The following is a 15,933-nucleotide window of genomic DNA, read 5'->3' on the forward strand; positions in this document are numbered from 1 at the left end:
AGTAATGTGGATTGTTAGGGTTAGGGACATGATTAAGGTTAGATAGCCCCCTACTCCACCTTGGTAACAATTACATTGACTGTTCTATTTTTCTATGTATATTACTTATATTCCCTGCAAATAGTGTATATATTCTTAAATGGTGTAACTAATATATGTTGGTTTTATATGTTTTTGGAGGTGTTATTCCCGGGCCTCTGCTGAAAATGGGCATTAGCTCAGACTAGCCTCATAAACAAATGAAAATAAATAATTTAGGGATGAATAATGATACTAACTGAAATAACCTTTCAGAAAATAGGAGTGATATACAAAATTTAATGCAGGAGAGAACTAAAAAGGACAGTGATTTCCTTCTGTTTTAAAATTAGAGGCCTTACCATCACAATCAGGTTGTACTAATGAGATATGCTCCCTTCTTTGGGAGCAACTAGGAAATCTTCTATCAAGTACCATCATGGGTCAGGATATTATACCTGTTATAGCCGTTTCCTGACACTGCCTCAGAAAAGATACTCTGAACTGTACCAAACATACATTCATGTTGTTCACATGACACCATCTTTTTGTTGGGAAAAAAAATCACAAATGGCTGTAATTCAAAAACTTCATGCAGGAGCAGAAGGAAAAGTAATGAATGTCATGAAAAACAAATGGATATCAATTTGTGGACATGTTGTGGTGACAGAAGAAAACCCATTGCAGCAGAACAGTCACTTAGATGTCTGCTATTGCATAATTCAGGTCTATCTAAAAAAAGAAGAACTGAGATTACATGATTTCAGAAAAGACAAAGATTACAGAACATGTGTAACAACACTCCCTTACTTAATAACACTATAGCTCAGTGTAGTCAAACTGTATTAAAATAGAATTTCTTCACCAAAATGAATTGCTATTTGTAAACCTTAAAATGAAAATATTTAATAAAAATATTTTCATAAAAATGATTTATAAACACGAATTCCATTTATATTGTTACAGACATCCATCTTAAGATTCAAACACTAAATGGGTACATAGTTTATCATAAATCTAGCAAGCAACTTTCACATTTAATTAAAAAATGATTATCAGAGGTGCTCTGAAGCTCTCTCCTTATAATTTCATAATGAGCAATCCAGGAAGTCTTCTAACTTATCACTGCCATATCTTGATTACTCCATCCCAGTCACATGTTGCGAGTAATGATGGAAGGACAGGGTGGCAGTTTATGCTGACACACGCAGTGCTGTGAGCAGGTATACTGTGAGCAATTCTAGATGTGTAGTAATTGTAGAAGTACACCTTCCCTTCTGAGCTTCCTGTTAAGATAAACGTTCCATCTGGAGAAAACTCACATCCAACAGCAAAGCCCTCCACCTACATAATTAATTAAGACAGAAAGACAGAGACAATCATTTATTTTTCTTAGTGAACACATTTTAATAACATTTGCTTAAATAGTCACTTTTTCATTATAAATTACCAATGCATGATAGCAGGTCATACCCAGCATAAATACGTTAGAGCCAAGTTGTACACTGCGCCAAATGCATTTTATGCTGCTACATAAATCCAGCATGCTCTTACTCTGATTTCCTTTTTCTAAAACCTCCAGAGTCACCATTTAATTTATTTATTGAAGTAGGTGTAATGGGTCACAATACTCCATTTAAGCCATGCCCTCGTTGCATTAAAAAAAATCCAGTACTATATATAGAGAACAAAAAGTGTTTGTAAGGCTATTTGAGCATTCCCTGCTGACCACCAGCTGCAAGGCATCCCTTCCTATGGCTCCAGAACAACTCACCAGGCGCTAACTCCAGATGGGACCACCACTGACGGAGGGAAGGGGAATGCTAATCAGTGCAACAACCTAGTGAAGGTATCACTGGTGGTGTGGGAAGAAGTGCAATGCTACACAGAAAAAGTGGAATGGATCTAGGATGCCTGCAATGTTATATAAGCTATTCTGTGCCATGGCTTTACTTTTAAGCCCTACCATTCACAGAAGTGCAGGGTGATGCCTTTTAGGTAGGTGGACAATGATGCTGTAAGGAAAATGCCCAACCTCTACAGTTATGAATCCTTTACTTGCTTGTCCACCTACAGCAGCAATGGCTCTCTTAGTGGTCTAGTTTGTATTTTGGGAATGAGTTTTACAATTAAGTTGGATTGCATTTGAGGTGAAAAATGTTATAAAGTATAATGGCAAACAGGTAACTGTCTTAGGGAGAGATGTTTAAGATATTGGCCTTGGACAGTGAGATGCAATGGTGCTTAATTTTTGGGGAAGCAATGCATAAGCATACTATGTTGAAGCAAATCTGAGCTTGTCAATTCTTGAAGAAGAGGCTGCTATTAGAAATGATATGTAATATAGTGTGAGATGGTTGACAAGAAAGAGTTTAGTTTCTCTGGATATCTGATTTTGTAGCTGATGGAAGTCATTCATTTTTCCAAGCAGGATACTTATTTATTTTTTGTGGTGTGTAAAGGAGTATGACGATTCAGTTCACATGCCTAGATATTTAAAGTTTGTTAGGGAGAAATAATGTTAAGTTTGAGAGCTCTCTGTAAAAAAGTGAATGACTCTTGCATATATGTTTACTGAATATGCATTACACAATGTGTGAAGTGCTTGCAGAGGTATAAAGGAAAAGTCAAGATAACGTATTTTTTAAAAAGTAGAATTGCATGAGTGCCAGATCTTGTCTTCCTTCCTTTCTCCTTCTCTGAGTGAACCAGAGTACATTATTTCCTGGTTTGAAAAGTTAATCCACTCAGTAAAATTAGTCTCTGTGGTTATCAGGTTTCTTCAAATTCGGACTAAAATGGCTCAGTAGCAGCCAAGGGGTGGGAAAAATGCAGCAGTAAATCAAGGCACACAGTAAAAGAGCTGCGGATTTTGAGCTTTAATAGATTTATGAGTCCAGGATTTTGAGCTTTAATAGCTTTATGAGTCCAGTGATTGTAAAGTAATAAAAATAAATTATAATAAATAAATAAAAAGAGGCACACGTGCCTTGCAATGTTTGTATTACTTCACGAGAATGTATCAAATGTGATTAGCAAAGTTATGCAAAAACAAGGATGATTAATTCAAAAAAAGAAGGTATACAAATTAATTCAGTCCCAATATGGTGTGCACTGACAAGGCTAACTAGGACAGAAATACACAGTGTGGAAGAAACTACTAATTCATAGGGAAGAAACTGAACTCCGGGGAAAAGAAATGTTATTTTTTGGGAGCAGCTGTCCTTTAAGTCTGTACTGTCAGTCGCAAATAGGTAGCTTCACATCTCAGCTGGATAGTGTGGCCTGAAGTGATAGTTCTAAGCCTGAACAAAAGCAATGGCTTGAAGTTTAACATTCAGATGTATGAGAAAAGGACAACACCTATATATCAACTTATTTACATCACAAATGGCTTTTCCTTTCATTTAATTCATCAAGAGTATGTCTGCATGTTATTTTGCAGTTTCTCCACACACTAATTTCTGTAACACCTCAGTTAATTTCCTTCTGGTATCCCTCCCAGCATTTGGTATCAATGTTTAAAAACATCAATGAGAGTGACAGGAGGGGGAGACAGCTATTCCTAAGGCACTAATTTTAGCTGCAGAGCCAGCAGAGAACCTGTTGATGAGTGTGACTTCAGCCAGCAAATTATGAGCATAAGCTACTAGTCATAAACACTTTTTAAACCAAACACTGTTCAAAGGTCACCACTGAAAATCCACCAATGTCCGATGGGATAATCCAGTTAACAAATAAGTAAAATTAAACGAAAATGACAACATTCACACCTCAGTTAGAGACAGTGGCTTGGAACTTAACAATTCTAAATCTGAAGAAAAAAATGCAACTTGGCTACTGTTTCAAATCTAATACCTGTACTTATAGTTCTGTGTAAGAAATTCTCATGAAAAATTAAAACAAGTAAAGTCACTGAAAAAAAGACAAACTGATTTTGTTGCTAGTGACAATTAAAATGTACAAAACATGGAATTTATGCAAGGCATCAAAGCTTCTGAAAAAACTCCATGAGAAATTAAGCAACATGATTAAAACTGTACACTCTGAAAGGTGACACTTGTAAAGGCTGTGAGCTGTAGTCCCTGTGGTACATAGTATAATTACTTCAGCCTTCTTTTGTCTACTGTGTGACTTGAGCTAGTCAGTTAACCAAAAACTGCTTGGGTGTAAACTGGGAATTTGGGTTAGACTCTAATGGTCCCCTGGACAAAAAGCCAAATGACTATCTATGAATCTAGAAAATGTAGAATCAGCAATTAAAAAAATAATAATAATACATGATTTTTGTAAATGAAAAAGCCCCCTCCACACAAACACACCCTTATTTAATATCTAACTCTTTTGAAAAGGGCAATTACATCTACATCAGTCTTGCTTCCTAGCAGCAGAACTGAAACTGCTAAAATGGAAAAAACCCTAAAAACTAAATCATCAAACATAACTTTTTCAAATGGAAATTTCCTGAAAACAATTAAAAAACTGACAAGTTACTGAAACTATCTTACAGACTGCTGAGAGGAGATTTATGTCTGGCATACAAGGCATCCTTGGATCCTGCTTTGATGGACCTTTTGCATATCAGCAAACTAACAGTACCAGAACTAATGGATCAAAGGATTTTAACTTTGCTTGCAAATTAAATAGATCATGTTGGAGGGACAGGTATGCATCTCATAAAATCTGCAGTCTCTGGAATAGGCTTCCCATCCATATGAAGTAGGACCTTTCCCCTAACCCTATTCCACGTGCATCCTGGACCAGTGGAGGGGAAAACAGAAATTCACCCCTGGTCTAAACAGCTATGTCTCCGATGGACAAAGTATGCTTTTAAATTATGCTCTAACATATACTCCTTAAAATAACCTCTAAGGAACAATAACCTGTGGGATACTTTTGGGTTTTATAGCTAGACTTATAAAGGCCCTAGCGGTTGTTTGCTTAGTATATACCTATGATCCTATAATAATACTCCTGTAGAACTTTCTTCTGAAATTTACAATTTAGAGGATTATGATTGGGTCTCTAATCATAACTACATTATTATGTGTTCGAAACATGTATGCCAAGAAATTCACCTCAGTAGCAAAGCTCAAGAAGTGAATCTTGCCTTCATTTCAAGAACACATAATGGAGGGTTATGATCGAAGACCCAATCATAATTCTTTGTAGTGTATGGAACTTTAGCTATGCCATGTGTTACTGGTTATAGAAAAAGTGTTTTACTTGCTATGAAAGACGGTAAACTCCTTAGAGAGTGCTGCAGTACTCATTGCCCACTATTATCAGCGCTTAGAAAGGTGCTTAACAATTGATTGTTAAGCACCTTTCAAAGTGCTGTTAGTAGCAGGTCTCTCACTAGAGACTAGAGAAGCGCTCATCTAAGTTGTCTTTTTCTGTGATATTGGAATGTAATCACAGAGCTGCATGCACTACGATATTCTTTCTACATTTGCTATAATAATCTGAGATGTACAAAAATGTTTTAAAACTGTGCTGGTTGTAATATCATGACATACAGTTTTCAATGTCTGTAATGCAGAATGTTTTTCTCCACAGCAAAGGGGTTTTGCGAAGTTTAACTTTCCTGGTAATCAAAGGAAAATAAACAAATGTGATTTTTTTGCATTTACAAAACTTATGTTTATCAAAGTGTATAAAAAAGAGCAAATCTCTTGAAATTACAATCCTCTCAAATAAATCAGTGGACAGAAAGGACCACTGTAATATTCCCTTCACCACAATGTACCTAGTGTTTTTGCAAAAATTCCATGAAGGAGACAAAAACAGACTATAAAATTAAATCATGCTTTCATGGCATTCTCTGAAAGGCTGTTGTGGGGTATAACAAATTAGAAAGAAATATTACAACATGCAGTGAAGCAGAGATAGTTGCACTGCAGAAAAATTTTGCTTTGTTTTTGGGTGCAGCTGCCCTTTAAATGAATAGCTCCTACTATAGCTGTATAAGTAGCAGAGCTATTCAAGAATCTATGACTGAAGGCAAAAAAAAAATCTGTTATTTAGAAAAATAATCCCTGACCACATTACTTCATAAAAATGATGGTAAAGATAATGCTGAAAAAATGTATAGAACAATCCAACCAATCAGCCTTCTCACCAAGGCATGAGAAAGTAATTATTAATAAAAATTTAGCAAACTGTTCTGATTAGAGCAGCCTCCAATCAGACAAAATCATCACAGTATCCATAATGTGGAAACTGTGTTGTTTTAAGGAATCAAGCTATATTCTACAATGTCTAAACACAGAAGCCAAATGATCATTTTCCCTGGACCTCTTCAAAGCTTCTGACTATGTGCTCCATGGACTACTGCTGAAAAATACAGCTATTTCAAGTGTCTCACAATGTTCCTACAGATGATTTTCAGACTATACATCATAAAAGAATTATTCATCCAAAATGGGGTTCAATATTATTCTCTAAGAAGCCACTCAGAACTGGTGTGAACTCACCTTAGGAACCTTATTAATTTTGTTTTAAACAAATAATATGTGATATTACTGTCATGTCACTTAGGCCATTATGCAGAAGAGTCTCAGTAGCTTAACAGATGGTGCACTCATCTTTGGTGCAAAAGGCTGTGCATTGTATTCCCACACAAGCTAGATGGATTAATATTTCCAGTACTGACACTGTAGTGCAGAATAAGGGAGCTGCTGCACTCTTGAGTGTACCATCCTTCCTATGAGAAGTTAAACAGAGACCCCATCTGCCTGAACTGGTAGAAGCTCAGGTGAGTGCAAAAGATTCCATGGTATTTATCAAAAAAAAAGTATCGAAAGATTCCTGGTATCCTGATCATATTTTCCTAAAAGAATCCACTGGCTTAGTGGGACTAACCTGACCAAAAAAGTATAATAAAGAAAGAAAGAAGAGATAGTCTTCTCTGTTACATCACAATGTCAGGTAATTACAGACTTGACAAAGTCAAATGAAATGTGGTTAACTAGTACAGATATGATCTTTAATGCAAACAAAACTGGGGTATGTATGAAAGTACTGCTTCCAAAAAGTTGCTCCTTACCATATCTAAATCTAGCAACACAGCTGGAGACTCCACTTTACTTCATATATGTGGTAAAGCTCTGGAACTCTATGTACCTGTTGCTCTAAGACAAAGTGACAATCTACATGCTTTCAAAATCCATGAAAACAACACCTAGCAAATAGCTCAGCCCGTGCTCTACTCCATGGTAAAAATATCCCTGTATATCTATGTCTCAGTGCTATTGACTATTATTAAAACCATCTCCCTACCTGGCTGATTCATCCTACACTATCGTACTCCCATAGCTATCCATTCCAACTTCCTCCTGTCCTCTGGTTGCTAACCTTTGTCCAATAACCCTTCATCTCTCATTTACTGGCTACTCTATTTCCTCTTCATTTCTCTTGTTACTTACTATATAACACTGTGCTCTTCCTGTCACTTTTTTGGTTTTCAACACTATTTCGCTCTGATCTCATCTTCAAAACCTCTGCTATGAGCTGACTAAAAATAATCTAGCTCGTGTTGAAACAAATGTATCCTACAAAGAAAACTAAGCTCATTTCTTACCTATGGTTTACTATCAAAATCTCAAAAGTTGATGCAAAATCCATGCGTAACCTTGAACAGAAAGGCCAAATCACAAATTTCACTTAGGTAAAATGTCGAATCTGTTGAATGAATTCAGCAGATTCAACAACTTCACCAAAAATAAAATGTAATGTCCACATAGGAGCTCAGGTAAGTGGAACTCCTACACTTCACATCACGTCTTTGCTAACTATATATTCTAACTCCAAGATCGCACTACAGTGAGGAAAGGAATGAATGTCCCAATCCGCACTGTACCACAATCTCTAGCCCATAGATCAAGTTCATATCAGCGAATGTACAGTGGTATTCACTGATATGAACTATCGACGGTCGGCAACACAGAAATCGATCGGATATCCCGTTTGCAGAGAATCTGCATTTGGGATTTTGATAGTAAACCCTTACATACATATAGAATTCATAGGAGGTTACTAGGCTAATGGCCCCAGGGCCCTTAAAAGCCAAACCACGTTCAACTTGCATTCCCAAGGGTGTCTGGTTCAAGCAGACACTAAAATCAGCACCTACTGCCCCTGTCCAAGAGGGACACAGATGGAAATCCAGATGTGAATTTCCGGTTAACCATCCAATCATCCAAACTGCGCTTAAACAGGGCCAACAAGGGGCTTTGTTTAACATGAATAGGAAGTTTGTTCCAAAGGTGGGGCAACCTCTGTGAGAAAAATCTGCCTCACAAATTCTGTTGATATCACACACCAGGTAAAGGTCCTTTGAACAAGTGACCCGTGTGCCATTTGACTTGCGAATGTGCAGCATTTCCATCAAAGCTGGGTCAGACATTGCTCTGTATGCAAGACACTGGTCGCCTCTGAGCAATCTGTATGACAAAGAGTAAAGTGGCAATGATTTCAGTCTGTTAGCATAAGACTGTTCTTGAAGACCCTGAATTTTCTTTGTAAGGAACCTCTGTGGTCTCTCCAATTGTTGCAGATATTAGAAAGGAACATACCAAAGGGAGCACTGCACTCTATTATTGGCCTGAAGAGGGAAGAGTACAGGGGGTTATAACCTCTTTTATTCTGGAGGCAATACTTTTATTTATTAGATAAGCAATATAAAATGCCCTTCTTACCACTGTGGAGCCATGGTGATTGAAGTTAACGTTGCTGTCAACCTGTGTGCCCAGATCTCTCACCACTGACTGTGTGCTTAGGGTATTGCTATTGATGTGGTAGCTTAGAGGAACATCACCCTTGCCGAAGAGGATAATAGTGCATTTTTTTTGCATTATGTTTAAGATCATGACTTTGGCATCAGTCATTAGTCTGTGTAGGACCTTTTTTCAGGATGTTTACATTGCTAGGGGGTTTCAATGATTGTTCCCAGTTTGCAATCATCAGCAAACTTTGTCAGCCACAGTTCATTAGTTTTAGCCTGTACTTTGGAGAAGTAAATTCCGAACAGCAGGGATACCAAAACTGATCCCTGTAGAACACCACTGGTTATGGATCTGCTGGAGGAGGTGGAGTCCCCCATTTTGACCGTATGAGCTCTATCAGTGAGCCAGTTTGCAACCTACCTGACAATATATGGATTGATACCCAGCTGAGTGAGTTTATAAATGATGCCTGAGTGGGGGATTGTGTCAAAAGCCTTGGTTAAGTCTAGGTAGGTCATATACACAGATTTGCCCTCATCTAGGGCTTTGGTGACTGCCTCAAGGAAGTCCACTAAGTTTAACAGGCATGATCTCCCCTTGACAAAGCCAAACTGGGTGGGGTTGAGCATTTGGAGATTTCCTATAACTTTGTTAATAAGGTCCATGATGATTCATTCCATGGCCTTGCAGATAAGGATGGTCACGCTAATGGGTCTATAATTCCTGGGGTCTGTGGATGCACTCCCTTTGTACAAAGGATGATGGTAGCTGCTTTCCTTTCCACTGGGATGAAGCCAGTGCTTAGGCTGTGATTGAAAAGCAGGCTCAATGGTGATGCTAATTCCTGTTTTAACCGATGTAGAACACAACCCAGGATGTTGTCTGGTCCCATAGAGGCTGTGTTTTTGGCCTTGGAGAGGGCATTTAAGACCTACTCCTTGGGATACTAGGCAGGGGACAGGTGTTTGGGATGTCTTGGGGTATATGTGGCGGGGACAGGGAAGTGAAGTTTTCACTGAACCTGTCAGCCAGCAGGTTTGCTATATCCACAAGTTCTATATATGTAGTACCATTAACTATGAGTTCAGTGCAAATCTGGGCCTTACCTTTGAGATTATGATGTAACTAAAGAATGCCTTGTGGTTATCCTTAGTTAGGGAAGCTAATTTGGATTCATAGTTAGCTTTGGAGGACTTCACTAGGAGTCTTATTTGCTTGTTTAAGTTGAGGATGGAGTGTTTCCAGTTTTGAGACCACTCCTTCTTGCTCTTAGACAGCAATTTCTTTCTCCTATTGTATAGCCTATTAATGGCAGGTATCCACCAGGCACATTTGTTTTTCCTTGAAGATATAGCTTTGGAACTATCAGGTATGGCAGAGTCAATACAAATGTACAGATGCAGGTGTATAGGTGTCTGTTAAATCAGTGGGGGGAGAGGCTATGAAGCTATTTATGCCATCATGTAAGAGGTTGTAATTGGCCTTGGAGATGTTTTTTAGTCTAGTTCTTGATAAGGGGAGGTCTTGTGTTAATAGTTAGCTCTAGCGAGACTGATTTCTGGTCAGATCTCACCAGGGATGGCCACACAGTGATGGGTGGTGCAGCAGTATCCCATATTGGTAAGCACCAGGTCCAGGATGTTTGAGCCCCTTGTGGATGTGTCAACCAGCTGATCCAAGGCATTGGAGTTAATGAAGTCCAGGAACTTTTGCACAAGTGAGTTAGAACAGTATAATTTACCCACTCTATGGATAGGTAATTAAAATCACCCAAAACCAGGGTGTTTGGTTGTATCGTAACTGACTCAAGTATATCCAAGTAGGCGGAGTGGATGTCCTGATCCATGGAGGGGGTCCTATGGCTGTCAATGACCTGAAGAGGAGTCTTATCTATAGTCAATTGCACCTAAAGTAATTCAAGGGAATCGTGCTATTTCACCAATCTAGAGGTGTATTTATCTTGAATGTATATTGATACACCATCTCCTTTAGTTTTCATGCCTTCAGTTTGTGGTTTGAACAAATGGAAAGAAATGTAACTTGGGGTGCTCTCTGCAGCCTTAAACCAAGTCTCAGTGACTGCACAAATGTCAGCAACTTCCAGGGTGAGGACTGCTTCCAGTGAGTGCAGTTTCTGGTTTAGACTCATAGCGTTTAGCAGCATAACCCTTTCTTGTCTATTTTACTCACTTGTATTCTGTTCTATTATTGTGAACTTACTTTGTGAAATGGCTTGTCCTGAATATTCGTGCACTGTGAATTTTTGACTGATATGCACATGTGTATTTACATACTCTGTGAATTTTCATTTGTTTTTATTTTGTACATACTCTATTATGTTTACACTATATTATCTGAGGAGCTTTTCTACCCAGTCCTCCACTGAAAAGGCGAAACTGTTAAGCCCAGTCAGACTTCCCTGGTAAACAAAAGCATAATGAATGAGATAAAACACAACCTCCGAACCTTTTATAATTTATACATGTCCTCATTTAAAATTACTAATAAGAAACATTCCCTCATTAAGGTATAAACAACCTTAAAATATTTAAAAATTAAAAAAAAAATCCTTTAATACCACATCATATAAAACCACAAAAAGAAACAGATGCATGCTAATAATAAATATGTGAATCTAAATATGAAACAATATTGGCAGATTGTATTTGAAGCCAATAGTTTCCCAGGGTTAAATGATTTGGTCTCCATGTGTGGAGTCTGCATGTCCTCCCCGCGGTCGAGTGACGTTTAAAGACATGCAGGTAGGTGCATGTGTGAATGGATGTGCCTTCTTTGAAGGCTGGGCGTCGGGCTGGCACCTCAGCACCATAAAAATCTACTGCCAATCATTAGTAAACTGGAGTTCCACTGTGGCGACCCCTAACTGGGAAAAGCCGAAAGACATTCATTTTTTTAGTTCCAGTTCTTAAGTTTAGGTTTGCTAAATTATAAAGTGTTTTTTACTTCAGCCACTAGAGAGAGCATGAATCTTACAAATAACTTTTAGGAGCTAGCTAGAATGGTTTAACTGCAAATTGTTTTATTTGTCTACAAGAATAGAATTTATTAACATTTTATTATGTTTTAAACACTTACAAATTGGTAATGTTTCATATTTAGATTCACATATTTATTACTAGCATGCATCCATTCCTTTTGGTGGTATTATATGAAGCGGTATTTAAGTATGTTTTTTTTTTAATTTTTAAATATTTTAAGGTTGTTTATACATTAATGAGACAACATTTCTTATTGGTAATTTTAAATGAGGGCATGTATAAATTATAAAGGGTTAGGAGGTTGTGTTTTATCTGATAAAGTTTGCTAAAAGAACGAAAATGCGGTGAAAATGTTAAGTGTTTATAATGCTATTGGATTATACTGTCCTATCTACGTGTGGATGCTGTTTTTGAACAATAAATATGCATAGTGAATAACTGGAAGGATTTCCTTTCTTTGGTGCCCTAAATTGATTTTTGTTTAATGTAGAACAACTTCCTTCTGCATAGGTCAATAAATAAATAAATAAATAAATAAATAAATAAATATGTTGACCTACTGCAGTCAACATATATATATATATATATATATATATATATATATATATATATATATATATATATATAGGTAGAGAGATAGATGATACATAGATATCGTCAACATCATCATCACCCCCCCCTTTCCCCCATTTTCTTCATGGGGTTGGGGTATTGTATCAACTCTCTCCATCTCTCTCGATTCAATGTCACTCTCTTACCTTCTTCACAGTCAATCCATCTCTTTTCTAGAAGCCTTTGTTTCCTTTTGCCTACTTCCTGTCTGCCCCAAATCATCTTCACTAGATTATTTTCTGCTTTTCTACATCTGTCTGAACCACTGCAATCTGTTCTCTTTGACCTTCTTAGCAACTGGAGCTGCTTTGGCTTCAGCTTTGATCTCCTCATTTCTTTGTTTGTCCTACAGTGTGAATTCCACCACCGCCTCAGGCACTTCATCTCCATCACCTGTAGCTTTTTTTAAAAAGCTCTGCCTTTACTGCACAACCATACAGTAGTACTAGTCACAACACTGTTTTGTACACCTTACTTTTAAACTTGTTTTGCATTCCTTTGTCATGTACTACCCCTGACACAATACGTCAAATGGCTCCTGTCTATATGACTCTAGCTTTGACCTCATCATTTAGACTTCCATTCTCTTCAAGCACCCATTCCAAATACTTGAAGCTGTTAACCTGTACCACTATCTTCCCTTCTACCTCAATTCTCAGCTTCTTCAGATATCCCCCATTTGCTGGCATTACAACTACCTTAACTACACATTTTCATCCCACGTGCCTTCAGTTTTGCATTCCCTTTCCCTATTCTTTGTGGAAGTTCTTTCTCAGAATATGCATTTATTGCCACATTGTCTGCAAACAGCAACTTTGTTGAGCTGTTCCCTTCAACCTGCTTACTAATGCAGTCTATTACTAATATGAATAGCACATCCACTCACACTGGGAACCTCTCTGTGAGACTGAACACTCTTCATACTTCAATCACTGGGTCCTTGTACATAGCCTGCACCAATTTTAATATTTTTGGGACTTCGAACGACCTCAATACTGCCCAAATCAGCTTTTTTGAGACCTTGTCATATGCTGTCTCCAAGTCTAGTCATACTTTTTCCTCATTTCTATGTTCTTCTCAGCTATCTGTCTCATTGCAGATATTGGGTTGGTTGTGTTGCATCCTGATCTAATTCCAGACTGCTCATCTCACATCTTATTTTTTATTATTATGCATATTCACTTATCAATTACCTCCTTCGGAACTTTCAAGAAGTGAGACAGGAGTTTGATACCTCTGTACTGCCCACAGTTGTGGATGCCCCCTTTGTTCATACTTATTCTCCAATCGTCTCGGATATGCCTTTCTCTCCACACCTCTGAGTACCCTCAGGAGCCACTTTTTCCCCATCCCAACCAACATCTTGATCACATTTGCTGTGACCTCATATGAACCTGCTGCTTTCCCTGGTATTATTTTCCTTAGTGCTGTTCTGACCTCTTCTAGGATGGGCTCATCTTATTCTTTCACCACAGGCTGTGGGCTTTTCTTCATTCAGAAGCTGCTGGAAGTACTCCTTCTATCTGACTTTGATGTCCTGCAGACTGGTGAGCAGGTTGTTGCTGACATCCCTTATGAAGATTGTCTATGGTCTTTATTTTACTATCTTTGTCATGCAACCTGCCGGAGTTTCTTTTTGACATCTACACAGTCACTTTCCCAGAAGCTAACAGTGTATCTCTTGATGGTTTGTTCTTTGCTACTGCAACTCTACTCTTAACCTCTTTTTAGCTAACTAGTATTAATTCTTGGCATGGTCCATCTTTTCTACCTCCCACTTTTTCCTGCACTCGTTCTTTCTTTTGATGACTTCCTGGACTTCTACATTCAACCACCAGCTTTCCTTATGTACCTTATTTGCATACCTGACTCAGCTGCATTTCTGTTCGATGTTCCTCACACATGCTGCTTGGAGGTGCTGCCATTCTTTTTCAAGTTCACCTATTTCCTCTTCTTCCTGAGATACTAGAGCTCTGAATAATTCACTGAACTCCTGTGCTTTCCCTGCAGTCAACATTCAGGTCTTCAGCCTAGTCTCTGTTGACCTTAGAGCTTTCTCTGTCCACTGCTTACAGATGATTCTGGCAACCAGTGGTTTATGCTGTCAGCTGACTCTTTCACTGAGGATGTCTTTGCAATCAGTGATTCTACCCCAGCTCCCATTTCTTATTAGGAGGAAGTCTAATTGAATTGCGTGTTGGCCACTATTGGATGTGAAGTCGTAACTCTCTCTCTCTCTTGACTCAACCATGTGCTGGCCACTGTCAAGCTATTTGCCAGGCAGAAGTCTAGAACGGCCTTTCTTTCTTTATTCCTGTTGACCCTTCCATATTGGCCAAGGCAGTCCTCATATCCTAATGTGACTGTCCCGGTGTGTGCTTTCAAGTCACCCATTATCAATACCAATTCATGGTGTCCTGCTTTATCTAACAGTTTATGCAACTACTGTCTGAATGCACTCTTTTCCTCACTATCACAACCCTGCTGTGGGACATAGGCTGTGATTATGAATAGTGTCCTAGCCTTGCAATGACTCTTCCACTAATTCTGACGACATCTACTCACTGTCTTCTAAAACCTCTCCCTCATCACAATTCCCACACCATTTCTAGTCTGTCCTTCTCCTGAGTAGTAGACTCTGGATCCAAGCCAAGTGACTTTGCTGCACTGTCCCTCCATCTTGTCCCCTGGATACATAGGATATCCAGTCTCCTCCTTACCATCTTGTCATCCAGTTCCAATCTGCGTCCTGTCAGTGAACCTACACTGAGTGTAGCAATTCTTAGTTCATGTTTGACAGGTTGATTGGTTTTACTCAACAGAGCTATCCCAGGTAACTAAGGCTGAGCAACTGGACACCATCTGGCCAGTAGCTTATTGATACAGGATTGCTGGGCTTTATGTTGAGAACACACTGGCCAATATGGGCACACACATCACTCCTACCATTAGCAAGGGTCCCTGGCATAGGTTGGAGTAGGCCAGGTCCTCAACCCACTTATCAAAGGCAAATATACATGCCCATTTTGGTGATATTAGTCACACTGTCGAGTAGCTAGCCCTGACATGGCATAAAGTGTGATTTGTGTTCTCCTATTTTGAGGATACTCTGCACCACAGCTGATGCCCACAGCAGTTGGTCTAGGCAACTTATCCTTCTATAGAGCATAATCTAGAGTCTGTGCTTCTGCCCACAGTTCTATTTTTGGGTGAGTCTGAAGAGGAAATACATATGTTTTTGGGAGGTTAGAGAACATCCAGAGAGACACGGGAAGAACATGAAAACTCCACACAATCAATGGCCAGAGATCAGGACAGAACTTCAGAACTTTGTATGTATACATACATACATATAGATATGGTAACTGACTGAAATTTTTTTAGAAAGTGAAAAATGGGTCTATATTATGTCCTCAAAAAGGTGTTCCATCGAATGTCTCTTCATCGACCCTTAAAACGCGAACTCTCATAACAGCCACATCAGTGAGTTCTTTCCGTGAGAAAGAAATCGCTTGGCCATCCTTGTTAGTTTGCCATTTTCCCCACTGTAGTGCAATCTTGGAGTTGGTATATTTATT

At 38.5% G+C, this 15,933-nt stretch overlaps 1 protein-coding gene across 1 annotated transcript in view; it reads right to left on the bottom strand.

The window, feature by feature from the left end:
* Nucleotides 1-950: 950 nt before the first annotated feature.
* The window catches only part of WDR25 (WD repeat domain 25), a 1,080,771-nt gene continuing 1,065,788 nt past the window's right edge, over nt 951-15,933 (bottom strand). The window contains exon 7 of the mRNA XM_044074562.1: nt 951-1,362. Within this exon, the coding sequence (XP_043930497.1) occupies nt 1,141-1,362 (222 nt within the window). The 3' untranslated portion in view covers nt 951-1,140. The remainder of the gene's footprint in view (nt 1,363-15,933) is intronic.

Source organism: Protopterus annectens, chromosome 6.part0, assembly GCF_019279795.1.
Source record: "Protopterus annectens isolate FY-2018-M chromosome 6.part0, PAN1.0, whole genome shotgun sequence".
NCBI lineage: Eukaryota > Metazoa > Chordata > Ceratodontiformes > Protopteridae > Protopterus > Protopterus annectens.